At 40.3% G+C, this 27,420-nt stretch overlaps 1 protein-coding gene across 3 annotated transcripts in view; it reads left to right on the forward strand.

Annotated features, from left to right (window-relative positions):
• Nucleotides 1-27,420, forward strand: part of EGF (epidermal growth factor) — a 97,853-nt gene that overhangs the window by 1,328 nt on the left and 69,105 nt on the right. For all 3 annotated transcript variants that reach the window (XM_036269075.1, XM_036269068.1, XM_036269084.1), the window contains exons 2-5: nucleotides 20,882-21,081; nucleotides 23,118-23,299; nucleotides 23,691-23,918; nucleotides 24,653-24,855. In XM_036269075.1, the coding sequence (XP_036124968.1) occupies nucleotides 20,882-21,081; nucleotides 23,118-23,299; nucleotides 23,691-23,918; nucleotides 24,653-24,855 (813 nt within the window). The remainder of the gene's footprint in view (nucleotides 1-20,881; nucleotides 21,082-23,117; nucleotides 23,300-23,690; nucleotides 23,919-24,652; nucleotides 24,856-27,420) is intronic.

Here is a 27,420-nt window from a genome sequence, read left to right on the forward strand (position 1 = left end):
CTGCAGAAACCTCTCTCTCTCTCTCTCTCTCTCTCTCTCTCTCTCTCTCTCTCTCTCTCTCTCTCTCTCTCGATTCACTTTATGTAGCTCTTGGTTGGGTCTCCAACCTGCAGCTCAAACAAGGCAGGTGTTTCCATCCATTACAGAGAATGAACTACCCTCTCTTGTCACTTTGCCCTTTTGAGAAGAGATCTGTCTCTCACAAAGAGATAAATTGAGGAAACATGGTAAAGCTTCCAGGAGAGAAATCTCTGGAAGACAGCACAAAGTAGTGGGAGTAAAGTGAACAGTTCTGAGCCAAACTGCAGGCAGTGGGCTCCTTCCTCTCTCTCCTGAAGGAAGTCACCAGCGAGGCACTCAGGTGCCCTTGCTCTGGATCTCAGGACTGTCTCCAGGCCGTAGGCTTTGTCACAGGTGAGCAGAACCCTGGGCTATTGGAAGAAAGGACTAAATTCTCACGATCTCCATGACCCCAGCACCCGGAACATTTCCGCTTTCATGTTATGTACTCAGTAAAGTCCTTGCTGAATGAATGAGTCTTTCCTTGACCGGCTGATCCTAGAGTCCCAGGGAGCAAAAGGGAGTGACTAGAGACAGAAATGCCTCACCGGCATGCTGCTGAGCTGCTGGAGGCGGGCGTGCAAGCTTTCGGACACGGTTCCGTCGAGCGGACCGGAGCCTCCCTGGGTGGGTGAACTGTCCGGAGAGTAGTTGGCAAGTGACCAGGACCAGGCACTGCCATTTGCATGGGACATGAGGGGAGACGGTGGGAGCCAGTCAAGAAGCAGAACTTGAAAGAGGGGGAAAAAAATCCCACACATAGCTTTAGAGTCTCAGGGAACCTCCTGATTTCTGCTCGCAAGGGAACTCATGCTCCTCGCCTCCCTGCCAGTGGCTCCGAGGTGCCCTCACGGGGCTGGGTGCACCAAATAAACCCGGAGACGGGGACAGGGACGAGGAGTTAAGGGGACTGTGTCAAAGTGAAAGGAACACAGGTTTTAGAAGCAAATACATCTCATTTCAAATCCATGCTACCTACTTAATACTTGAGTTCTATGGGAATACTGCAGGGAATGACACCGTCTTTCAGGATTGGTGAGGGGCTCACAAGAGATGCGTGAAATACACCTAGCACAGGGGCCAGCACACTGTGCTCGGCCAAGGTCCTCTTGGCTCCATGTCTTGGCTAAATCTCTCTGATCAGACCACACCCTGAGACGCCGTATTTGAACAGGCAGTGACGTGGCACCGACCTCGCGTAGTGTGGAATGTCTGGATGCCACTTTGTGACTCTGCCCCATCCTTGCATGTCACTAGTTTAAACCCCCTACAAGATACTCCAGGTCTCACATTAGCTGATAACTGCCTGGGTCACACCCTGTGCCCCCCCCCCCCCCCCCGCATTTCAAAGGGTAGTATTTCTCTCTTCTAAATAGATATGGTGCCATCATCTATTCCTTCCACCCCCTCAATTAAATTCTACTTGCCGATTTCTTGCCCTTGGCCTTGAGACAGACCACCTCTGGCCAACCTGGCCCAGCAGAAAGAATGCTTTGTGTCGGTCTGACAAGATTGAGGTAACTTTATGCAAGGTTGTCACTCATGTGACTGCTAGCCATACAAACCAACTGATAACACAGAACTGAGTTTTCTTTTCATTCCTCCCCTCCCCCACCCCTCGTGCCTTTTTTTTTTTTCTTTTAAATCAGCTGAGTATTCTGTTAGCTGCTATTTGAGCTAGGGTAGGTGAGGATAGCAATAAAGACGACTGCTGGCAAGTGACTTCTGAACTTTCAAGCTTATTTGCCCTGGAGGAGAAATATCCTTGAAAAAAGGAACTGTTCCTGTTTGCTGTCTGTACCTGCCTTATTTATATGAACTTTCTTGGTAAAAAATAAAGGTGAAGAAGAAGTACAGGCCACGCCTCCGAGAGCTGGCTGCAGAAGGGATCCTAGGGCACTGAGTTAGCCAACTGGGAGATCACTTTTAGCAGTAAACAGCGAAATCACTGATTTCAGCACTGGCTCAGGCTTGGTCAGCTTCCCAGTCATGTGCAAACCTGAGTAATTTCATGATCAGAATCTTTGTTTTTTCAGCCAGCATTATGCAAAAGTTTTTTGTTTTTTTTAAAATTAAATCTAACTGCAAAGAAATTACAGAAATGATCTTTTATGCGTAGCATGTAAGTACCCGGTGGTTTATGGTCTTTGAGGGGTAGTAGTATTTAGTGAGAAAGAGCTTAACTTTTGGAGACAGACCTGGGTTCAAATCCTAGTTTTGCTGCTTGTGAAGCGTGTGTCTCATCTTCCTCACTGTAAAATGAAGCTTATCAGCCCCTTCTCTCAGGAGTGTTGTCAGGATGGTGTTAATTATTTGTTTTTAATGCTGGCTATACATTAGAATCACTAGTGTCCAGGTTGCTACGTGGGTCAGAGTGACTTCTAGGGCTGGAATCCAGGCAGCGTTTTCTCGGAAACTCTCCCTGGTGATTCTAATGGGCACAGGAGGCAGCCTGGGTTGGAGACCACCAGCTGATACATACAGGGTGCAAGAAACAGAGCCTGGTATAGAAGAGGTACTCAGTAAGTCTTAGCTGCTATTGGTATTTTTTATCATTGTGGAATTATTTTGATTGGCGGTAATAGTACGAGTATTTTCTAAATGTGGCTTGGTTTCTTCTATAATAATTGAACTTTTTTTTTTTCACACGTGGAAAATGCCACATTGAAAAATCTGAGATAGCTTTACAACATTAAAAATTGTAGTCAAGATCATTTCAACGTTCACAGCTTGTATTTTTGCAACTGGGAGTAATGCTTATTAAAAATACAAAAACATATCACACTGATTTGAGCAAGTGACCTCGTGGAAATGCAGCTTCATGTTGTCTTTCGTGACGTCAACTGATAATAAATTCCACTGACTGCAAATTAAATATGCTTGTTAGATTTCTTACCAGTAACAATTTTATTTTGACAACAGCAGCAAAAAGAAGGCACTTGAAAGTGATCATTTACATTTCATATATATCATTCCTTAAATTTGGAACCAATTTCTCTAAGATTAGTAAAAGCTGTTGAGGGTATTTAAAGAAATGATAAAATAATTATTTAAAAGAATTTTTATTTTGGGGCTAGTTGGGAGTTGTTTGAATATATGACATTTAATTTACTGGTTGGAAGGTGGAAATTCTTTGTTTGTGTTCAGGGTAGAGCAGATAGTTGGTTGTTTCCCATTAAAAGTAAATGAACTAGTAATTTGGTTCAAAATTTGCTTTCTTAAAAATCCTTTTGAAATAATTTCTTGTTTAGTATAAATGCTTTGTTTTTACATCATTAGTCTCCAAACTCTGTTCTATCTATAAAAAAAGTAACATGTGGGCATATGCTCTCAATTTGTGTGTCTATTTATCAGTTACTTACATGTTATATATATTTTTAATATTTTCTTTCTACACAATGGTGAACAGTCTTACAGTCTGTAAACAGCACACATCCTGGTTGGAGAAGACCGTTCTAGAGAAGTAATAAAATGATGGAGAACATGCTTTATCTTTCTTAGCTCTTGTCAGCTCCTTTTACTTAGGCATGAAGTGATAAGCAAAAGGATTATTTTTCTTTTTTCAAGTAAAAGGGAGTTCTTCATAGTGAATGACTTCTCTCAGAATGTATAATGGAAGAAGAAATAAAAAGGGACTGAGATTACTCTTTAGAGACCAGAAGGAGAGACCACGTTCTTAAAGATGGGCTGGAGTTTCGGAGATTCCAGAGCCCCATGGCCTGGTGGAGTCACTATATCCTAACATTTTAAAATAAAAATGGCCTGTGCCGTCTTCCTGTGCTCTGGAGAAACCTTGTGTGTCTCTCCTAAGACAGAGGAAGTCTGGGCGCGGGAATGGTGCTGGGAAGGGAAGGCCATCGTGTTCCTGCTGGCCCTGCCGCGGGTGCCTGACCCGCCGGGCTTCCCTCCTGCGCGCCCCCTGTCCCGCGCGGCCCCTGTCCCACGCGGCCCCTGTCCCACGCGTCAGGACCTCATGCCCACATCACCTTGCTTTACTTCTCCAAAGACCGGGGCGTGGAAGCTTGGGGAGAAAAAAATCCCAGCCAATCCTGATGCAGCACATTAAACAACTAAAACTATTTTTCATTCTTGTTTTTAAAAGTTAAGTGATTGTTCTTCATGGGAAAACTTACCAACCATCTTTTGGGTGCCAGCCTTCTGCCACCTTGGCTGGTGTCTGCGAGGTTGACCTGCACTGAGCCCCCTTTCCTGGGCCCCTCGATCTGTTTCAGACAAACTACATTCTCCTGTAGAACATTTTAGATCGCCTCCTCTCCTCCAGCTCTGTTTTCCTGATCAGATCCTGGGCCTCCTTTTTAAAATTAAAACAACAACAAAAAACACAAACTGGAAGTATTACTAACTAGCATACTGAAGTGTTTTAATAAACAAAACAGTTGTTTCTCAGAAGAAAAGTTCTGGCTACAGGTTGTTTTTTTTTTATCCTCACCTGAGGACATTTTTCCATTTTTTGTTCAGATAGAGTGGGAGGGAGAGAGAGGAAGAGAGAGAGAGAGAAACATTAACATGAAAGGGACACATCAAGCAGCTGCCACCCGCATGACCAACCAGGGCCGGGGACAAACCCAGCCGAGGTACACGCCCTTAGCGGGAACCGAACCCGGGTCTCTCTGGACTGCAGGCCTACGCTCTAACTGCTGAGCCAAACCGGCCAGGGCTGGCTACAGGTTTTAAACCAAAGTTTTTCCTCTCTCCACAATAGAGAATGTTAATTTTGAGACAGAAGCAAAGCTTTTCAAAGGCAGGTTCCAGGTGGTGGGGATACTACCTGGAGAGAAGACATTTTCCTGGCTGCTCAGGTGAGGAAGGAACCCCACAGGGAGGGTGGCTTTCTTTGGCCTCATGAACAAAAGTTAGAGGTGAGGCAGGACACTAACATCAAAACAGACCATTAGACATCTGGTGTTGGCCAGCGACTGTAGTCTTCTATGGGTTGTTCTTTCCTGTTATACCATTCCTTATAGAGGGTTTAATTAAAAGTTAGAGGTTGAGCCCTGGCCGGTTTCGCTCAGCGGTTAGAGCGTCGGCCCGCGGACCAGAGAGACCCGGGTTCGGTTCCCGCTAAGGGCATGTACCTCGGTTGCAGTTTGTCCCCGGCCCTGGTTGGGGTTGTTTGGGTGGCAACCACTCGATGTGTCTCTCTCACATCGATGTTTCTCTCTCTCTTCCTCTCTCCCTCCCACTCTATCTGAAGATAAATGCAAAAAAAAAAAAATGTCCTCAAGGGAGGATAAAAAAAAAAAAAATTAGAGGTTGATTTTCCTTGTGCGAGGAAAATGAGGAGGCCAGCCCCATGTTTCAGAGAAATGGTAGAATGGGTGGCAGGTGAGAGGGACCGACTTCCACAGCACTGTAGTCTCCCAGCGGAGTGGCCAGTGGGGGTGGAAGTCAGATGAGCGACATCCATGGCGAGGATGATGGGGGCAGAGTATGCCCCAGTCAGTGGTCAGCTGTTAGGAGTATCAGGTAGTTTGGACTGTGACTCACTTACTATATCTCCTCTCTTGACTCGTAGATTTCATTGTACTAATTTATTTAGATTGACTTATATGTTGTCTCTTAATCCAGATAATGAAAAAATCAAACATTAGCTTTCAGACAAAAGGTAACAAAAATTTCTTACCTAGAAAATAAGCCTTCTAGAATTCGTTCAACATTCTTAACCTTTTAGTCACTTTGATTATAGTGGAGAAAGCTAGGAGAAGGAACTAGTAACTTTCCAATATGCGCAAATTGCCTGATCGAAGATATTTCAGTGATTATCTTAATGAGGTAGTTTTTGTAAACTTGTTATGAACACAGAAAAAAATTAAAGACTAAATAGCTAAACTCAACAGCTGGAAACGACGGCATTGGAGACGTTCTTCAGCACATCCAGCTTAGTTTTAAAGAATGTACTTTCTGTCAAGGAATTTATAAATATTTTAAAAGAAATTCTCAAATTCTATAAAGCAGCTTAATGTTGAGTTTAGTGTTAGTTATTACTCCAAATTGAGAAATCCTAGAGCTAGGGAACAAAATGTGAGTTTTATTGTGTTATAGTTTTTAATGTTAGAATGAGAATTAACTGTAAGAAGGAACCAGAAACAACAACAATAACAAAATGACAACAAAAACCTTCACCATTGGAATAAAATTGTCTCCATTGTCTATTTATTTTTTGGCCTCAGATTAATACTTTTATCCAGAATGATACTACTACTTACCATGAAGGAAGTATTGCCTATATTAAGTGAATCAAGAATGCAGCTTCATTTTGTAGAGGTGCTTTATCAGCAATAATGTTAATCAATAATGGCTTTGCACGTTACCATTGCCGTCCCATCCCCAGCTGTTGCATTTGCTGGGGCCCATAATAAGACTATGACTGACATCCGGGCTTCGAAGGATTAATACTATTTTTGTCAGTTGTAGGGGGAAAAAATTACATTATATAGAAGGGACCTTTACACTTCTTGAAAGATCTCACTATATCTGAAAAGACATTTCTATTTTATCTTATATGACCGTTACTAACCTTTGAAAGCAATCTTGGAATACTGCATGTAAATGTTTTTCTTTAGGAGTTTTTTGTTTTCCCCCCTCAACATCATCATTCAAAGCTTGCTTTTGATGCTGGAAGCCAGTCAATGTATAGAAACTGTAGCTGTTTTAGCCAAATCCAAGGCAGACTCTTCTGCTCTCATCACCTCTTGACCTTGTTTCTAAGCCTGGAGTTTGAACTGGTGTGAGTCTGTTTTCACTTATGACCTTGATTTTCTGGTTCTCCCAAACTTGGCCAACCATGCTAATGTCTCTCAGCATCCGGGTTTTCCTGGTTGTTTCTCAGGATCCTTAGTACACTGGAATTTGTGTGTGTGAAGGCATTTGAGAACCAGCCGGCTTCTGTGACGGTGATTCGTGGTATGCACCGATCTATGTGCAAAGCCCCCCTCTCAGTGGCAGGCTAGAAAAGGCCTTTCAGAGAAAAGGTCTACCTCCTTCTTCCGTTCAGAACCACCTGTCATGGATCAGCTTGGTGTGCAGTAAGTGGATTTCATCATGAGGTGGTTCTTTTTGTGGGTAGATGACTACTAGGCTACAGGCAGTTCTAACAACATCACGGCCGCTGCCTTGTTCTTCAGCATATGGTGTGTCAGTGGAGAAACGGTGTTTTATTTCAATCTCTTCAACACTTTTCTGATTAAAATTTCTAAAGCTTGAAGAAGGATCTTTCTTCTTTCATAGACTCCATCCTTGTATGAACAGATCAAAGATGGAAGACCAATCAAACTCAATACATAGTGTACAGCTGCTGACACCAATCCTGTGTGTGTTGGGCCCTTCCCTTCCTTCCCTTATAAGATTTAAAAACATGCCCAGAGACAGAAGCTACCAGGGATCTGCTGCTTTTCTGCCTCCCTTTGAAGCATACAAGTATTCTGTTTATCACAGCATTTTCAATACAAAGGAATTTAAACTCTCCTGGTTGTGCAGGGAAATTACAAAGTTTACTGTCATTAATGTCAATTTACCCAGTATATGGAAATGTATATCTTTTAGATGTAAGCAACCTTGTTGAGAATTTTAAAAACTCCAAGTGGATCGGAAGGCTTAGGTTTGAAAACAGATCTGAAAAATCGACTGAAACTTATATTTCTTGGTTGTTCTAATGAATTGTGGTAAAGATTACATGTAAAAGGGAAAAAGAAAAGATATATGACAGAAGTTTCCATCTAGACTCTCAATGCATTTAAATAGCACCCAACAATGTCAAAGAGAGAATGATAGGTGGTTACCTTACAATATCGATAAACAGGGGTGGACAAAAGTCGATTAACAATAATAATAAATAATACAATAGCCCATCAGTAAATTATAGTACAAGAATAAACTGTGTTTCGCACCCTCACAGCTGTAAACCTATTTTGCCGATCCCTGTGTTATCTTCTGGAACAGAAAGCTGAACAGAAGCACAGGGTGAATGGATGTCCCTCTTTAACATAAGCTATTTTGATGCATATGAAATGATGAGGTTTTATACCTTCTAGCAGACAGGATGAAATGCCAATTTCGAAACAAAGGATAAATTTTAAACAGAACAAACTGTGGTTTGTGCTTTACAGAAGTCGATGATCCCATCACAGGAAAAAGTGGAGCAGTTTTGGACAAGTGGTTCTAATGTCACACTTGCTTGTTACCGTAACTTTGCATGAAAGGGTTCGCTCACCCTTCGTCCACGCACTTTGCCTAGCAGGTTGTGCTATGCCGCAGATTTTGAAATGAATAAAGTTCAATTATAAATCTGGTGTGAGCTGCTAGTACTTACCTTATAGGGTTGTTATGCAGACTAAATAAATTAATTCATATAAGGTGTTTAGAATCTTCCCTGAAATAGTGAGTTCCCAGTAAATATTAGTCGTTACTCTCTACCAAATTCCACAGGCTGAGATGTTAGTTTCACTTTTGCTTTGAGTAATTGTCTAACCCTATTTTTCAAAATTTTCAGTGATGCTTAGAGAAATCTAAAGTTGGTTTCTTGGAATGAGCCAAGTCTTAACAATCATCTTATCCAGGGTGTTCTGTGACTTGTTACTGTCCCTCATGATAAACTATGGCACAAAATCTTCAACTAGTTATGTTTTAAAGTAATCGTTCCTACTATTTGTCACATTTGCTCTCAACATTTCAAGAAAACTATATGAAATAGTTTTCTCTACATTTATATAGCTACACGTACAGCTGGGACATAGAATTCAGTACTGGTGAGGGCAGGATTAATAACAATGGAGTTGGATGCAGAAAACTCGAACAATTAAAAATATTTCTGTTTCTCTATTTGTCTAAGAACACTCAGAATGTGGTATTTATAGGCAAATATTTACTTGTTTAGCCTTTCAGTTTGAGCAACATTATTGTAAAGTTAGAAAAAAGAAAAGATAATTGTGTTTATTACAAATGAGACTCAGACAAAATTTTGAACCTCTAAATTTTTTTTCTCACAAATCTGATCAAGTCATTAATTATTTTAGACTTCCTTCAGCATTGAGCTTCCAGTATCACTTGGAGGGGTCGTTTCATGTCATTGTTTTATTTCCTGTAGCAGAGCTCACGTTGACCCTGCTGATTTGGTATTTGAAGTTTAGAGAAGCAGAGAGAAGGAAACATTTAACAGAAAATAGGTATTAGGACGATTAACACCTATTTATGGATTTGCCATAAGCTTGGGCTTCTTTACAAAATGCTGCGAACCAGGAAACGATTGAATTCTGGGAGACAGGCAGGACAAGAAGTGAACTGGTAAATGTTAGATTCGAAAGAGCTTCAAAGTCATCTAAGCTTCTTCCTCATGTGACAGATGACAGGCTGACATCCAGGGGATAAAGTGTCATCAGGATCCTATGGGACCTAGAACTCAGCATCCTGGACTCTTATGTTACAAAACTTACCACACACATGCCACCTCCCATGATTGATTATTGAAAGTCCACCAACGTAGTGATTAGTCCTTTCTGCCGAAAAGTATTAACGGTGTTAAGCTGGGAAAGTCTCTTACTATATGTAGTTCTTTATATTGAAAGCATCTTGTAAATAGGACTGAGATACCCTTTTCTATAAATTATACCAATAAATTAATTCAAATTAATGAAAAAATTATTTAAAATCAATTATGTGTTTGGACTGACCGTGGTAACATTACTTACCCAGATGCCCAGGGATCCCGAGGGGACAGGGAGGCTCCCAGCTCAGAGGCCCAGGTGCGGGGCGTGAGGTAGTTTACCTGATGACTTATGAACTGTGCTAGTTGGATTTATTAAAACTAACTCTTAAAAAATCCAAAGAGTGGCTTAAAAACCTTCTCGCAAATGTACTAAAAATTGCAGCTAATAAGGCAAACCCAAGAATAGAGAGGGCAGGACATCACCAAGTGACTACATAAGAATTTTTAAAAAATGTAAATCTCTTTAGAGTTGACCAAAAAAAAAAAAAAAAAAAAGATGAAGAGAAAGAGAAATTAACAAGAAGACAGCCTTAGACATGCACTTATATTTATTATTAGTAGTAATGAGCTTCACAGCAAGTGTAAAATTTGCCTCAAAATGTTAGTTAATGGTAATAGAAAGCCATCAGAACAAACAAGGTGTTTAAAACTAAGTATCCAGAATGTGAAAACAACGCTTATGACTTTACTGTTGTGTTCAAAGTTTTGATATTTAAAACTATGTTTACTGTGATAAAATGTTAGAAGGCTCTTTTGAGTTTTCTGACTTCATAGCAAAATGGAAAAGCCTTATACTATTAGCAAAATGTATGTCCTACTGCTTCCTGCTGCGGTAAACACAGCGGAAGGAACATATGGAGAACCCCATGACAACAGATGGAAATGTGTTCTTCTGTCAGCAAATACTATTGAAAATGTCACAGAAAGCATTACTGACATTTTGAAGAAATAAGTATTAGAAAAATGACACAGCGAGTGAAAGTAAAGGTGTTTCTAATATACCTCAGTTTATGGTATTTTCTAGAAACTAATAGTTAACAGTAATGAGAGGTTACTGTATGTGAGGAAAAATTCTAAGCACTTGGCATGAATTAATTTATTTAGTCTTCAAAATAGTGCTATGAGGTAACTACTGTAGCATCTCCATTTTATTAAAAAAAATTTTTTTTTCCTTTATTGATTTGAGGGAGAAAGGAAGTGAGAGGGAGAGAGAGATAGAAACATCAATGAGAGAGAACATCGATTGGCTGCCTCCTGCATGCCCCCACTAGGGATTTGGCCCACAACCTGGGCATGTGCCCTGACCAGGAATCGAACCAGCGACTTCTTGTGCTAGTTCAGGTGCATGGATTGATGCTCAACCACTGAGCCACACTGGTTGGACTGTAGCATCTCCATTTTAAAGATGAAGAAACTAATGCCCAGAGAAGTTCAATAATGAGCTGAAGGTCTGCAGGGAAAATCCCCCCCCCCCCCCACCTCCTCTGGTTCTTTTGGCTGGTTGAATAATCAAGTTGACATGAGATGGATGTACAAGAGAAAATCAAACTTAATTGCGTGTGCATGGGAACCCTGCATACATGAGAGGTTTCGAGACAGAAAGTTAAAATAAGACCAGATGACATTGTGAGCTAGGGATGAGGTAAGTCACTTTGGGGCTTCAGAGGGTAATAGCAGAAAGATAAGAGGAGCAGATGTTCAGTAATTAGTAGTTTTCCCTGACATATAGAGAGGTCAAAAAAGGTTATTTATGATCATCTATTATTTTATGGGCAAGTCCTCTAATTCAAATTCTTCCAGGGAGTTAAGAGGAGGCAGAGTTTCCCTTGAGCTGCAAGGTTCCAGTTGCCTTTAGCTCAAAAATAATCTCCATACCACAGAGGCACATCTTGGGGTGACTTGTTCTGAACCCCTTCAGTCACTCAGCTAATGAACAGGAAAGTCAGTATGGACATTCTGTGTCCAGTGCCAGTGATCTGAGCCACTCTTGAATTTGTCTGTGATGCTTTCTGATGAGCCAACAAACAAACAAATAAAAAACAAATGCGTCAGAGAAGAAATTTTCTCAGTGGTCAATGACTTCTTTACATATTAACATGTATTATGAAGAAAAAAATAGTACCAGTGGTGATGGAGCCACTGTATCTACTGAAACATCAACAGAAAGGGTCCTCGGGTGAGATCACGTGAGCCCCAGACTGCAATTAGCAGGGGGCTGTGCAGGAAGAAAGTTGAAACTGGAATTGCACCAAGTGCAATGGGACCTGTTGATGTCATTACTCCTATAAAACAAGAATAGACTAGATTCTTTATAATACTTTATATTTGGATGGGGAGTAACCATGAAAATATTTGTCCCACATTCTTCCCTTGGAGTATTTTGAATCAAACCCCATTTAAGAAAGAAATCAAATGTTACAAATTTTTTTTTTTTAAAAAGAAGTGTTCCGATTTTTTGGACCTTTTCTATAGCACATAGGTGTCACTAGAATGCTATTCAAAAATAACTAGAGCAGAACTTTCTTTCGCCAAAAGTGACATTCTAACAATGAATGAGAAAGTGGCACTTGACTGTAAGAAATGTGTGTGTGTGAAGAGAATAGTTGGAAAACAGATGTTGGAAAGGTTGCCATTGTTAAGAGATTAGGTTGTTTAATAAAGTCAACATGTGACCTATTGAAAACCCTCATGTCCGCAGTTTTTTTTTGTTTTATTTTTTATCCTCACCCGAGGACATTTTTCCTTTTTTGTTCAGGTAGAGTGGGAGGGAGAGACAGGAACAGAGAGAGAGAGAGAGAGAAACACCGATGTGAAAGGGACACATCGAGTGGCTGCCACCCGCACGACCAACCAGGGCCGGGGACAAACTGCAACCGAGGTATATGCCCTTAGCGGGAACCGAACCCGGGCCTCTCGGGACCGCAGGTCGACGCTCTAACCGCTGAGCCAAACTGGCCAGGCCGCAGTTTTTTGTTTAATTAAAAACAAAACAAAACAAAAACCCTTGCCAGGCCAGTGTGGCTCAGAGGTTGAGCGTCGACCCATGCATCAAGAGGTCACTGGTTTGATTCCTGGTCAAGGCACATGCCCAGGTTGTGGGCAAAATCCCCAGTGTGGGGCATGCAGGAGGCAGCCAAATGATGTTCTCTCTCATCTATGTTTCTATCTCTCTCCCTCTCCCTTCATTTCTCTCTAAAACCAATAAAGGAAAAAAATTAAAAAGAAAAACAAAAACCTGTAAATAGAATTCTCGAAACTACTTTTTTTTAATTACTGAAAAACAAAAACAGTTTTGTCCCTTTTAATCTATTTTTTTTAAAACAAATATAAAACACAACAGAGAGGGGTTAGTTTGGGTTTGTTTTTGCAGTTTTTTAGGATTTTTAATTAAAAAAAATTTTTTTCTTTATTGATTTTAGAGAGAGAGGAAGTGAAAGGGAGAGAGAGAGAGAAACATTGATGAGCGAGAACATCGATTGGCCGCCTCCTGCATGCCCCGCACTGGGGATCAGGCCCACAACCTGGGCATGTGTCCTGGTCGGGAATTGAACTGGCGACCTCTTGGTGCATGGGTAGATGCTCCACCACTGAGCCACTCTACCTGAACAAAAAAGGAAAAATGTCCTCGGGTGAGGATAAAAAACAAAACAAAAAAAAACTGCAGACATGAGGGTTTTCAATAGGTGACATGATGACTTTATTAAATAACCTAATCTCTTAACAAATTTATTTTTAAAATAAATTTTAAAAATTTATTTAAAAAAAAAATAAATTTTTTTAAAAATTATTTTTATTAATTTTTATTACAGATGTTTCTCCTTTTTTTTCTCATTGACACCCTCCTCTCAAGCGCTCCCCCATCCTCAACATTGTTGTCTATGTTCATTGGTTACACATACATGCATATAAGTTCTGTGGTTTATCTCTTTTCTTTCCCCCCTCACCCCCTGTTCTGAGGTCTGTCAGTCTGCACCTTACTTCTATGTCTCTAGGTTTATTTTGTTCATCAGTTTGTTTTGTTCATTATATTCCACAAATAAGTGAGATCATGTGATATTTGTCTTTCTCTGGTTGTCTTGTTTCACTTAGGATAATACTCTCCAGGTCCCTCCATGTCGTCTCTGAGGATAAGAGATCTTTCTTTCTTACAGCTGCATAGTATCCCATTGTGACCTTCTGGTTAGTTTGAATTTACTGATTAAAATCTAGGAAGACAGAAATTTGCTAGTCTAATTGATGGATGTAATTAAAAAGTTTATTTTGTGATTTCTGTACACATAGCAAGGAATCATTCCCATCACTCATGCAGATACAACTGTGAAATGTATTTTTTGTCTATGACCTCTATCAAAGACTAAATATCAAAACATATGGAGCTTTCAACCAAAATTTTAAATGCCTATGTCAACTTCAATCTTTTCCATAAATGGAAACTAATCAGAAGGTAGTGCAGAATGTCAATTTTTGACATGCAGAGGACTTTTGAGCTACAGGACATGACCCACTGAACACAACCATCAGAGAGTAGAAAATATAGCTGCAAAACTCAGGGGACAGATTTCTGAGTCTTTTGCTCTGTGTGTGTGTGTGTGTGTGTAACATCTGGAAAAACCTTTGTAATACTTTAAGGTCTGTAAAGTACTTGAGTCTGGCAGCAGTAGTCTTTAAATAAAATTGAGCATAATTTATACTGACAAAGAGAGGGATATTTAAACACATTCACTTAAGATGAAAAATTACCTATAGCACAGGAATCTTAAAACATGGCTCACTATTCTGCAAAACTGCATGATTATGAGTTTTTTAAAAAGTTATACTGGACTGTGTTATTAGCAAAGAGATAGACACATAAATTAATGGAATGGACTATAATGTCCAGAAATGAACTTATAATATAGTCATCTGATCTTTGATGAAAGTGAAAAAGCAATTCAATGGAGAAAGGATAGTCTCTTCAATAAATGATGTTGAATCAATTACATGTTCCTGAGTGAAATAATGAACCTCAACTTAAACTGCAACCTTATACAAAGATTAACTCAAAACGGATCGTAGATCTAAACTGAAGAGGGAAAACTATAAAACTTTTAAAAGAAAACATGAAAGAAATCATTGTGTCCTGGAGTTAAGTAAAGAGTTCCTAGAAATTACACCAAAAGCACCATGTACAAAAAAAAAATTGATAAATTGAACCTCATCAAAATGAAAACTTTTTCTCTGCCAACGGCAATGTCGAGAGGATGAGAAGACATGCTGCAGGTTGAAAGAAAACCTTTGCAAAGGTATGTCCCATGACATAGCCCACAAAGGACTTGTATCCAAAATATATATACTTAAAAAAATCTTTTCCAAGGCAACCATAAGAAAATAAATAACCTAGTTAAAAGTGGGCAAAGGATTTAAACACATATTTCACCAAAGAAGATATAAGGATGGCCAATAAGTCTACGAAAAGATGCTGAAGATCCTTAACTGTGGAGGCTGAATAGGGCCCCCAAATATGTTTATGTCTTAGTTCCTGGAACCTATCATGTTATTTTTACATGACAAAGGGACTTCCCAAAAGTGATCTGAAATGGGATGATTACCCTGGATTATCTAGGTGGGTCCTGAGTGTCCTTGTAAGAGGGAGGCAAGGGAAGCAGAGAAATTCGAAGATGATACGCTGCTGAGTCAAGGATGTAAAGAATATATTATATTTGGGATGCAATATATCATGCAATTAGATATAAAATGATATAGGTGATGTAATTATAGTAACTCATTTAAAGGGACCTGCTTGCCCTGGCCAGTTTGGCTCAGTGGCTAGAGTGTCGGCCTATGGACCAGAGAGTCCCGGGTTCGGTTCCTGCTAAGGACACATACCTCAGTTACAGTTTGTTCCTGGTCCCGGTTGGGGTCATGTGAGTGGCAACCAGCCAATGTGTCTCTCTCACATCGATGTTTCTCTCTCTCTCTCTCTTCCTCCCTCTCTCCCTCCCACTCTATCTAAAGATAGGGTGAGGATAAAAAAATAAATAAATAAAATAAAGAGACCTGCTTTCACCCAGCCAGTGTGGCTCAGTGGTTGACTGTTGACCCATGCATCAAGAGGTCACCGGTTCAATTCCCGGGCAGGGCACATGCCAGGTGGTGGGCCAAATTCCCAGTGGGGGACATGCAGGAGGCAGCCAATCGATATTCTCTCTCATCGATATTTCTCTCTTTCTCTCCCTCTCTCTTCCTCTCTCTTTAAAATCAATAAAGAAAAAAAATGTATAAATAAATAAATAAATAAATAAATAAATAAATAAATAAATGGACCTGCTGTTTAATCAGCTCCTGGAACACGGGTGCAGAGAATTACGGTGAACGTCCCAGAACAGTGTTTCCTGGACTGGGGTCCTTGATACAGTTGAACTACAAGATGCTAAACAGTAGGAGCTCCAGGAGAATTCAGTTTGTGACAAGTGGCATTATATTTAAAAGCTAGAATCTGTGATCAGAAAGACATGACTTTAACCCGCCACTTTGTTATTTATTAGCCACGTGACTATGGCAATTAACTGCTCTAAACTTCAGTTTCTTCTGTAAAATGAAGATGCTGAGAACCCCTACCTCCTATAGTATCACCCGGAGAAATGAAATAATGCTTTTTTTTTTTTGTGATACGTGCCCCTAGCAGGAACCGAACCCGGGACTCTCTGGTCCACAGGCCGACACTCAACCGCTGAGCCAAACTGGCCAGGGCGAAATAATGCTTTTGATCTGAGACCCCACAGATAACACACAGATGTTGGCTATTACTCTTCTAATACTATTCACCACCCACCTTCTTGGAGAATCAAAATGTGTAATAGCACCTTAAAGTCTCTGAGAAGTCCTGTTGAGAAGAACAGTGGTGCAGAAACTGCTCATCTCAGTCACTATCCCGAGAACCTGGGAGCAGGCCTCTTAGGCTTGATAATGAGAATGCAGTTATGATGAGGGTCAGGTAGGGGCTACTTCTGCTTTGGATGACACATTTCTACCACTCAAGGACTAGGGTGGCAATCTTCATTCAGAATTTTCAGGAATCAAAATTGAGCCCCAGAGCTTGCCTTCCAGAAGTAAGATTTAAATGTACGTTTCCTGGCTCCCCTTTCTGAATGCATCATTTCTGAGTCACCTGGCGTGTCTCACCTGCCCTGAATTTTGACACTCATGAATAAGCTGAGAAGAAAGGTATGGTTGCTCAAGAGGTAAATGTGCCCTTTTAAGTATCATAAATGAAAAAATAAAAAGGCGAGGCTGTTTTAGAGTAAAATAAAACTTTCTGCACTTCATAAAGCCCAAGGTACCATTCAAGTCAGCCTCTTGGGAGGCAGAAACACCTGAGTCCATCATGTCTTCTGGGAGGAGCAGTGTGAGGAGGCCTCAGGCTTTCTCCCATCAGGCCCGTCCCTTTAACTCCACATTCTTTTTTCACGGGGTCATTGGCTCCTGGAGGACCAGAGCTCCCTTTTCACCATCTTTGTCCTGTGAGTCTCCAGTCTGTCTCCAGATTTCTAGCAGAAACCCGTGCTGGTGAGGGTAGGTGGCGGTGTTGGCTTGAGGGAAGACTAGGATTTCTTGTTAATCTGGTTGCCTGCATCATTTACATGTTAACTAGGTCTGCCGAGCCTTTGCCCCAAGGCCTGCGGAAGACGGTCCATTTCTTTTCTCACTCACCTGTGTGGGACACTCCCCTAGACTCAGAGCACGAAGAAGGGTCTGTTGTGAATTAGTCTGTCCACCACCCACTTCAATCAAAGCCTGGTTTTTCATAACTGACGTCTGCGCCATGCAGGCCCTGGTTCTTGGTCGTCTCTATTAAAAGGCTTCACTGTGCTCCGAACATTCTGGGCTCCTCTGTGATTTCTGAAGATCCCCTCCAAACCCCTAGGTTGAGTGGTCAGAGGTTCCATTTGGTTTCCTGTGCCCTGTTTGCTGGGGGGTTGTAGTCCTTAGAAATGATGTTTGATTTTCTATCAGCTTTCCTCCTGCTGCTGAACTGCATCCAAAACAAATGCCGTAGGTTCTGACATGGCAAAGCTTAGCTGTTCAAACATGCACACCCTGCTGACATTCAAGTCCCTACATATCCCACACAGCGATGTTTATAGTCTCTGACAGGTCTGAAAAAGCATGAACGTATTTATCCTTTTCAGTGGTAGTGCAGAATACTGCAATGACTATTTCATCAAGCCTTATTCACAGTCTCCTATTTTCTTTTAGATCATATCACATTGCATGTCTACAGATACTCAGCCCAGGCGCTGGCTTACTTAAAGTGATGCTGACAGTGTAAGGAAAATGAACGGTGTTTTGAGGGAAGTGGAATTACGATCAATTACATAAATAAAATGAAGATTGTAAATTCCTAACATATGACAACCCTGACCAAGGCAGGAAAGAGCACTGGATTGGGAGGGTAGTGTCTGGGTTCAAGTTTCAACTCTACTGCTAACTAGAAGTGGGACTTTGGGAAACACTGAATTTCCTCTTCTGAACTAGATCTATGATTTCCAAGTTCACCAAGATGTAGGAATCATCTGGAGTGTCTACTCAAAAATTAGATTCTTAGCCTCAACCCAGCCACATTGAATTAGACTCTCAAGGGAAGGGATCTGCAAAAGACACACACACACACACACACACACACACACACACACACACACTACCCTGTGGACTCTTCTAAAGAAACGATTTGGGGAAACACTGAATTAGGTAATAACTAGGACCTTCCAGTTCTAAGAGGCTATGATAAAGCCTGGATGCTATGATTCACAGTGAATGAGGAAGATCTGAGGATATAATGTATGAATTCATACTTAGTATTTTATAAATATTCTTTATTTGTGTTTTGAAATGTTACTGAAGTTAATACTATGGTTTGTGTTTTATGGATCCAAGTATTCCTCAGATTTCTCTTTTCTCTTTTACTTATTGGCAGTCAAATTTGGCCTACCCAGCTCATGGTGTTATATTAAAGATATATGAGATCAGGAGGTGAAACTATTATTGTTATTGTTATTATTATTATTATCATTCTTAGTAACAGAACTACCATAGGGTAGACACTGTTTTTATGAGTTGGATAGATCTGCTAATATCTTTGGCTTTTCCTATTGGTAAAAGGCAAAACAAATAAATAAAACAATTATTTCTTTATTAATTTATTTATTTAAAAACTTTGAATGCTTATTATGTACAAAGCATTATGCTATGTTCTGACTAAAATGTTTGGAGTACCTTTCCTGTCTCCTTTTTTTTTAAACCAGGAAATCTCCCATTTAGTTATACTTTTCAATGAATAAAATGTTTTCTTGATCTCAGCAATGTAGCAATGCATTAGGAAATTAATAATATGTGCTGGGAACATTTATTTAGTTTATAGAGAATGCATGTTGCACATTTCAAAGAGAGAACTCCACAGCACTCTGTGGCCCACAAATTGCTCTTGGTTTAGGGTGCCTTTTCCTGTCGCCTTCGCTTACCCTGTGACACACGCTATGGGAGTCATGAGCTACGCCCACATTCTAGCCCATGGGTTCAAATCTGCACCATGGCACAAACCCATGTAGTGAGACCTTGGCTGTGGGAATAAGCAATGATGAATCACCTCTGTGTAGTGCTCCACAATTAATGAAGTATCTGACATTTCATTTATTTCCGCAATAATTCTCTGATATAGGCAGCTAGGTCCTGAGAGATGTCCAGAGAAGCTAATGGAGCCAGGCCTGGAGACCAGGCGATGAAGAAGGGGGTCTCCTCCACATCCACGCGGGGGTTGTGCTGTGGGAAAGATATGGGAAGTGTGATTCGAGCGAATTCTCTTAGACTTGTGCCAGCACCTATTCCAAACTCTAATAATCTTACACTTCTTTTCTCTTGTGTGTCTATTCTGATATATCCTCTAGAGTTAATGTTTTCTAAGATTACATTTCATTCATCTATTATCTTGTTTAAACCTTGGTTATATATATTCACATAAAGGTATTAAAGTCTAATGTGAAAAAAGAATGGAGTCAGCCCAGCAGGGAAGCAAGACTGTCAGAATTGTCTCCAATCCCCACTCATCCAGGTGGTTGCATAGTCACCAAAGGCAGAGTGGCAGGAGCCTCCTCACCCTCAGACAGAAGAGACAAAGGAAACTAACCTGGCTACAGGGGAGGAAACTGGCCCCTGGCAGCATGTTGGAGCATTAGAGGCAAACTTTCCTTGGAGTCAGCCGGTAATCTGTGCTGAGGTTTCTAAAGAGAGGTATCAGGTTCTAAACAGGTGCTGAGTACTTGGGAGTTCGAGTGGGTAGGTGGCATCACCTGCAATAGGACAGGGCCCCGAGGACAGGGTTAGGGAACATGGCAAAAGGCCCTGCAGCAATCAAGAGAGCCCACGAGGTGAGGTGTGCCACCCAGATTTAGCAAATAACTATGTAGGGCACCTCATTAAATGTGAATTTCAGGTAAACAGTGAATAGTGTTTTAGTGTAAGTATGTCCCACACAATGTACATGCAATTCAAATTTAACCGAGCATCCTGTGTTTTATGTGGCAATGCTGACAGGGACACAATATTTCAGAGCTTTCACAGGACAGCATCTCAATGTTTCCTGCTTCCACGTAACCTCTGGTCTTCAGCATCTTCTTCCATGTCATTACCCTGAAGGCTCTGTTCATCAGTAAGACGGGGGCGGGGGCTCATTCCAAAAATGATAATATCTGTAATATTATTTCTAATTTACATAATTAAAATTTACATTCATATAGACCATTTCCACAGTAGAATACAGTAGGTTGTTTCTTTTCCTTTTTTCTATATTGATTTTAGAGAGAGAGGAAGGGAAAGGGAGAGAGAGATAGAAACATTGATTGGCCTCCTCCTGCATGTCCCCTACTGGGGATTGGGCCCACAACCTGGGCATGTGTCTTGACCGGGAATCGAACTGGTGACCTCTTGGTGCATGGGTCTATGCTTAACCACTGAGCAACATTGGCTGGGCGGTTGTTTGCTTTTTTAACATAAAATGTCATTTTATAGATAAGAGAAGAAAGTGCCTTTCACTTCAGTTTTTTTTTTTTCCCCCATAATTTGGTAATGTTCATTTTTGGCAATCAATTGTGGAGAAGATAATTTACAAAATTAATTGTGAACATGTATAGAAACTCGTTATTTTCTAAATAACACTCTTTATGTAAAATATAAAACCAGGAATTAAAAATTAATACTACTTGTGTTAGTTGTCATGAGGAAGTATTTTGTCTAAATTGGATAAAATATCATTAAAAATACACAGTTGTTTTTTTTCTTCCCACTCAGGTCCTGCACCGTTCTTAATTTTCTCTCATCAAAATAGTATCTTTAGGATTGACCTGGAAGGAACCAATCATGAGAAATTGGTGACAGATGCTGGCGTATCAGTGATCATGGATTTTCACTACAGTAAAGAAAGAATCTATTGGGTAGATCTAGAAAGACAACTCTTGCAGAGAGTTTTTCTGAACGGGACAAGGCAAGAGGTGAAGTACCAATTCCTGAAGTATTTGAGGGACTTTTGTATAGGCTGACGAACATGATATAGTTAATTAGAAACATACGGATAAATGAAAATTATATTACAGTTCAAATGTGTGTCTGGCATTTGTAGGCATTTGTTAAATCGGCATCTGTGGCATGTTACTGAACAGGTTCATGAGCATGGCAGTGATATTCAGAAGCCCCCAAGAGGAGAAAGTGAGGATGTCAATGTGATTTTGAAAATATGTCAGCCTATTAAGTCAGATCACCATTTTATGGTTAAAACAGACTATTTGCATGACCATTTTTTTACTCCAGTGATTCTCAGCTGGGGACAATTTTGCCCCTCAGGGGATATTTGGCAATGTCTGGAAACATTTCTGGTTGTCACAACTGGATTGGGGGGAGGGAGAATGTGCTCTTGACACTCGTGAGCAGAGGCTGCTGAACACCCTACAACATGCAGGACAGTCCCCACAACCAGGGTTATCCAGCCCCAAACATCAGTCGAGCTGAGGCTGAGAAACCCCGTTTCATCTAAAACCCCTTTTGTGGGTTTTGGCACCTGATGTTTAGAAAGAAAACCTTTTTCTTTTGTATTCTCAAGGTGTTTGCACTCTGAAAAAATAATGAAGCAGGTAAATATAAAGTATTTTGCTTCAAGTACATACAAAGGATCTTTAATTCTTTAAAAACTAATAGAACCCTTCAGAGAGTCCCAGGAGGAATGTGCTCTCTGTTCCGGGAGCTAGATTACAGAGAGCGCGTGGCTAGAGAAACCTCAAGAATTTATTCACAGCACAAAGTGCCCACTGTTTTTTGTTTTTTATTATTATTTTTTAAAACCAAATCTTCTCTCCAGTTATTCTTAAAAGCTTCAATTAGGTGCTAATCTGTTTTATCACATCTTTAATACTTGTTAATCTCACTTTTAACAAGGATGGCTACTCATTATTTTCCAGCCATCTGTAGAACTGTTTCAAAATCTTAAGTCTAAGAATCTGGAGGGTTTCCTGTCACAGAACAGGAAAAACAGTTAAACAGTTGTGAATTTATGTCAAGTCAATAGAAAAGGATTAGTCTGATGCCTAAAATCCACTATTATATTCCCTCCTTTGGGTTAAAACTGTTTATAAAGGACAACCATTAAAATGTAAACAGTTTACCTGGGATGAGCTATATCTAATATATTAGCAGCTGGTTCAATGGATTGACCAGATTACTCTGAGATGTGGGAATAGTACAGGCTCATGAGAATGTTAGGTCTCTGCCCAAACGCATTCAGTTAGGTCAGGTCAGTAGCTGGAAATCAGCAATGGTGAGAATATTTACACCATGGAAATCGGCATCCTTGCTGTGGGAACTTTTCCCCACCTTCTACCCTCCACCCCCATTACCTGCATACACTGGAATGAGGAGATAACAGAGATTTTTGTGGAGTTTTTTGTTTTTTTTTTAATTAGAGAGAGCAGGAAACACTACCCAAGAGACATAAGAGAAGCCTTGCTCTTCTGGTCATAGGGTCATAGTGCAAGGGCACTCGCGATTGGAGAAAGGGAGGGGCCTGATGGAGGAGGAGGGGCCAGAAAAAAAGTGAGGCCTTAATGAGAAATTCATTTACTTTGGAGCTCTGTGCACAGACGCCAAGGAATCTTGCCAGAATTTGGTAAAGCTTGGAATTGAATTCAGGTGCGAATCTGGAAAATTCCACCAGCAAATAGAATTGAATAAACTGTCTTTAAGGTAGCATCAGAATTCCACTGTTAGCTATAGTTGAAATTATTAATACATTATGGTTGATTGCCTAATTTTAATAAGTATAGAATACCTTTCCATTTCAAAGCTATGCTATAAATACCATGCCCAGAAGTATTCACACGGGAGGGTTAACACTGTGGTTACTTTATCATTAAAGTAATTGTGAGAATGCACAAAATGACAAGGACTTAAAAGAATAGGCTTTTACACATAAAAACAAAAACAACTTTATTGTGAATGGGGATATATTAATAACAATTTTGAAATTTTATTTTTACAGAGAGTATGCAATATAGAGAAAAATGTTTCAGGAATGGCAATAAATTGGATAAATGAAGAACTTATTTGGTCAAATCAACAGGAAGGAATCATTACAGTAACAGATATGAAAGGAAACAATTCCCGTGTTCTCTTAAGCACCTTAAAATATCCTGCAAATGTAGCAGTTGATCCAGTAGAAAGGTAAATTCTGCTGTTTTCGGACACTGAGATATATTTCAAAATCTGATGCAAATTTATAGAACCACAACATTTGACTCAAAGGGACCTTCTCATTGAGACCACGGCCCTCTTTTACAGTACAGACACACCATTTCCAACAGGATGCTTGCCTGGATTTGAGCCGCGGCAGACTCCTACATAATAGCTCTCCTGACGACCAGAAGCATGATTCTCCACAACTTGAAATCACATGGAAACATCCATAATAGGGCAATAAATATTTGTTGAATTGAATTTTCATTCAAAATAGTCAAGCTTGTCCTTTGCAGACACCTGCAGAAACACTGAAAGAACTGGCCACTTACGTGACCTTCCATTCAGTTATGAGTCTAATTCATGTGTTTGCTCTCAGGCTTATATTTTGGTCTTCAGAGGTGGCCGGCAGCCTTCACAGAGCGGATCTCAGCGGTGTGGGAGTAAAGAGTCTGTTGGAGATGTCAGAGAACATAACCGCCGTGTCGCTGGATGTGCTTGCTAAACGGCTCTTCTGGGTTCAGTACGACAGAGAAGGAAGCAATTCTCGTATTTGTTCCTGTGATTATGATGGAGGTTCTGTCCATTTCAGCAAACATCTTACACAGTAAGTTTGCTTTTGGTGTGAAATAAAACAGTTGCCATTGGAAGTTTGTGTAATAAATTAGTTTTACTTTTTCCCATTAAACTGATATGTGGTTGAACACAGGTTTTGGAGTCTTGAGTTCAAGACCCAGACTTACCCTTTATTCAACAAGTCACTTTGGGCAGGTCGCTTATCCTCAGTTTCCTTTAATATTGGGATAATAATAGTACCTGTTTCTTGGAGCTGTTGTGAAAGTTAAGAAACAAAAGTAATTACGGTATTTAGCATATAATAAGTTTTCACATGTTGCTTATAGTTATTCTCTTTGGAATTATTATGTCATGCACTTGTGAAGTCATACACATTTGATTTGTTATCTTGCCAGTAACGGACTCCCCAGCTTTTGGCAAGAGGCAGAAATTAGTCATGTGCGAAGTGGACAAAACCAGAAATCTGCTCTTATCCTGATCCAATTTTCTTCCCTATTTTATTTCCATCGCACTTACATGCTGATTCAAAGAGAAAGAGATGATGAATCTCATCTTCTTATATCCTGTTAATTCAGAGTATGACTACACAAATGCATTTTAAATGTAATACCTGTTTCTAAACCTGAAAGAAAAATAATAAAAAAGGTTGGTGATTAAAATTCAGACTATAAATTGAAATTAAGTAAAACTTTGATAGCCCAGGAAGTCATGTTCTACCATTCTTTATATGTATGTATGTGTGTGTGTTTCTGTTGTTTTTTTTAGGCACAATTTGTTTGCAATGTCCCTTTTCGGCGACCGTATCTTCTACTCAACATGGAGAAAGAAGACCATTTGGATAGCTAATAAACACACAGGGAGGGATATGGTTAGAATTAACCTCAACTCATCCTCTGCACCACCCGGCGGAATTAAAGTGGTGCACCCACTCGCACAGCCCGAGGCAGAGCACGGCGCTCGGGAGTCTGGTGAGTCCTCCTTGATCTTGCACAGGGGCCGGCACATAGCCACCCCTACCCACTTCTCAAGCCAGACCCTTGGGGTTATCCTTGATTTCTCTCACTGCCTCACCCTCACTTTCCCATCTACCTCCAAGGCCTTCCCACCACTTCTCTCCTCCACTGCCGCCATCACGGTCCGGACACCAGCGCTTCTGGTCTACTGTAGTGCCCACTCAGCTCATCTCTCCATTTTCCTCTCTTACCTTTAAATAGTTAATCTGATCCATTAGCTTTTCCGCTTAAAATCCTTCAAAAGCCCCCCTTTGCATTTAGATTGAAATGTAATGTTTGCCAGGCCTATCAGTATTTGACCACCTGATCTAGCACACTCTCTCCTTCTCCCCTGGCTGGAATCCCACCCAAGTCTTTCCAGAGTTCTGCAGAATGCCTGGCTCCCTCAGGCCTGAGGCCTGTGCACTCACTCTTGTCTGCTACACTTCTCTTCAGTTCTGAGCTGATGTCACGTCCTCAGCTAGGCCTTCTCTGGGCAAACAATCCAGGTGGTCCCTCACCTTCCACTTTTCCCTCAGTAAGCCCTTCATCGAACACGTTGCAAGATGGAATTACATATTACTTTGCTTTCTTTTTGATTTTCCTCCCACTTGATTATAATTACTGTGAGGGCAGGGACCATGTTTGTCATTTATTTATTTGTTTAAACCACCCAATATTCAGTGCTTATTTATTTACTTATAAAGAAAGAATTTTAGATGATGTTATTAAAATGAATGGATTGACTAAATCTAGTCACAGTCCAAAATTTATATTTTTAAATGTAGTCTTCTCCATTTGAATTCTTTAGCATGGACTTGTTTGTTTTTTTAAGGTAGGCTTCTCAATGTAGCTTATATACCACAAAAATGATGTTACATTAACATTTACTTTATGTAAAAGTTTTATTTTAAGAAGGTTTTCAAATATGTTTAATTTTATCCCCAACTAGCCTTGTGAGGTTTTGAAGCAGAGATGGAATTGTTTGTTTTCTCTTCTTCCTGTTGGATGTCACTGGGGTTCGGTAATAGTGTGGGAGATGGTAGGGACTGTGAGTCCCTGACACAATTACTCTACAAATATGTTTGCACCTGTCCCAGACACAGCTCTGGAGAGAGCTGTAGAGACTGACCAGGAGGACAGGCATGAGATTCCTGAAGGAAGGCTAGACCAGGGAAAACTGACATTATTATTTCTTATATCCTCAAGAAGGCAACTAATAGTGTGCATGCTTTTTATCTGATTTTTTAAAAACTTAGATAGAAATTATAATTTAACTTTTGTAATGACTATACTTCCAACGCGAGTAATGAGGAATTGCCAAGAAAATAATAAATTCCAAGTGATGGAGCACTTATTCAAAAAAGATATTTTTTAAAAATTGATTTCCTTGAATGTACAAAGCAAGAGTGTGGGAAACAATTCAGCTGTGGGTTGCAGCACAACACTGAACAGCAACAACATAGTGATAACACTATCAAGTAGATGGTGACCATATGCCAGGGAACCTTCTGGGGGAAATTGTGACTCAAGCTATCTTCAAATTCATTGCCCAAGTGGTGACAACTCATAACAAAATAAGAACCAAAAAGACTCTAACTGAATAAGTAACTGTGAGTCTCATTCATAATATAGATGTGTCCATCCTCATCCTCATCACCATCTCTTACATTTATATGTCACCTCATAGTTTCCAAAGCACTTTTATGGGCATTATATTATTGATTTGTCACAGCAACACTGTAAGACAGAAAGCCCAGCAGTTATTGTACTGGCTTCATAACTGAGGAATCTGAAGCCTAGAGAAATAGGGTGACTTTTCCAGGATTGCACAGCTTGTTAATGCCAGGGTTGGGGCCAACTCTTGGTGATCAGCCTGTGAGTTTAGTGCTCTTTCTCCCGTCGACACGTTAGCTCTTCAGAGTCCTTCATTATTACTCAGCCTCCTGGGTAAGGATTTCAAATAGGGTAATTGAAAGCATGAATTTCAAAAGAAAATCTATAATGATTCATTACAGAACACTTCAAACAACGTGGCAAATAATAGAATTTGGTCGGGAAACCACTGCCCGCTACAGAGCTACAGGCAAACCTGGAATCTGGAAGGCGGTTGGCAGTGGAGACATTGGCTCCCACTGTCGACCAAGGGATGTAATTCACAGGTTCCAAGTGCAAAGGACTTTTGATATCAAGATGACTGTTAAGTTGGCCATTATGAAATAGGTTTAAATTGTTTTCATGCCTTGTGGACCAGGAATTCTTCACCTGGGATTTAGAGTCTGTGAATCTCTTGATTATATGTGTTAGATGAAAATATGCAATCGTCCCCATTAGGGGTAAGGGATATAACTTTCATCAGGTTCTCAAAGTCCTGATATCCTTTGCATTTACAAACATACTTTTCTAGAGGAAGGTTAGTTCCTACTGGATAATGGGCTTACAACTGCAACTCCTCTGCGGAGGGGTCAGGAGTAGCACTTGGTTTGCAAGGCATTTAGAAGTGAGACTGCTTCAACAAGGAGATAATTGAGAAATATCATG

This window comes from Molossus molossus, unplaced genomic scaffold (assembly GCF_014108415.1).
Source record: "Molossus molossus isolate mMolMol1 unplaced genomic scaffold, mMolMol1.p scaffold_m16_p_1, whole genome shotgun sequence".
Lineage (NCBI taxonomy): Eukaryota > Metazoa > Chordata > Mammalia > Chiroptera > Molossidae > Molossus > Molossus molossus.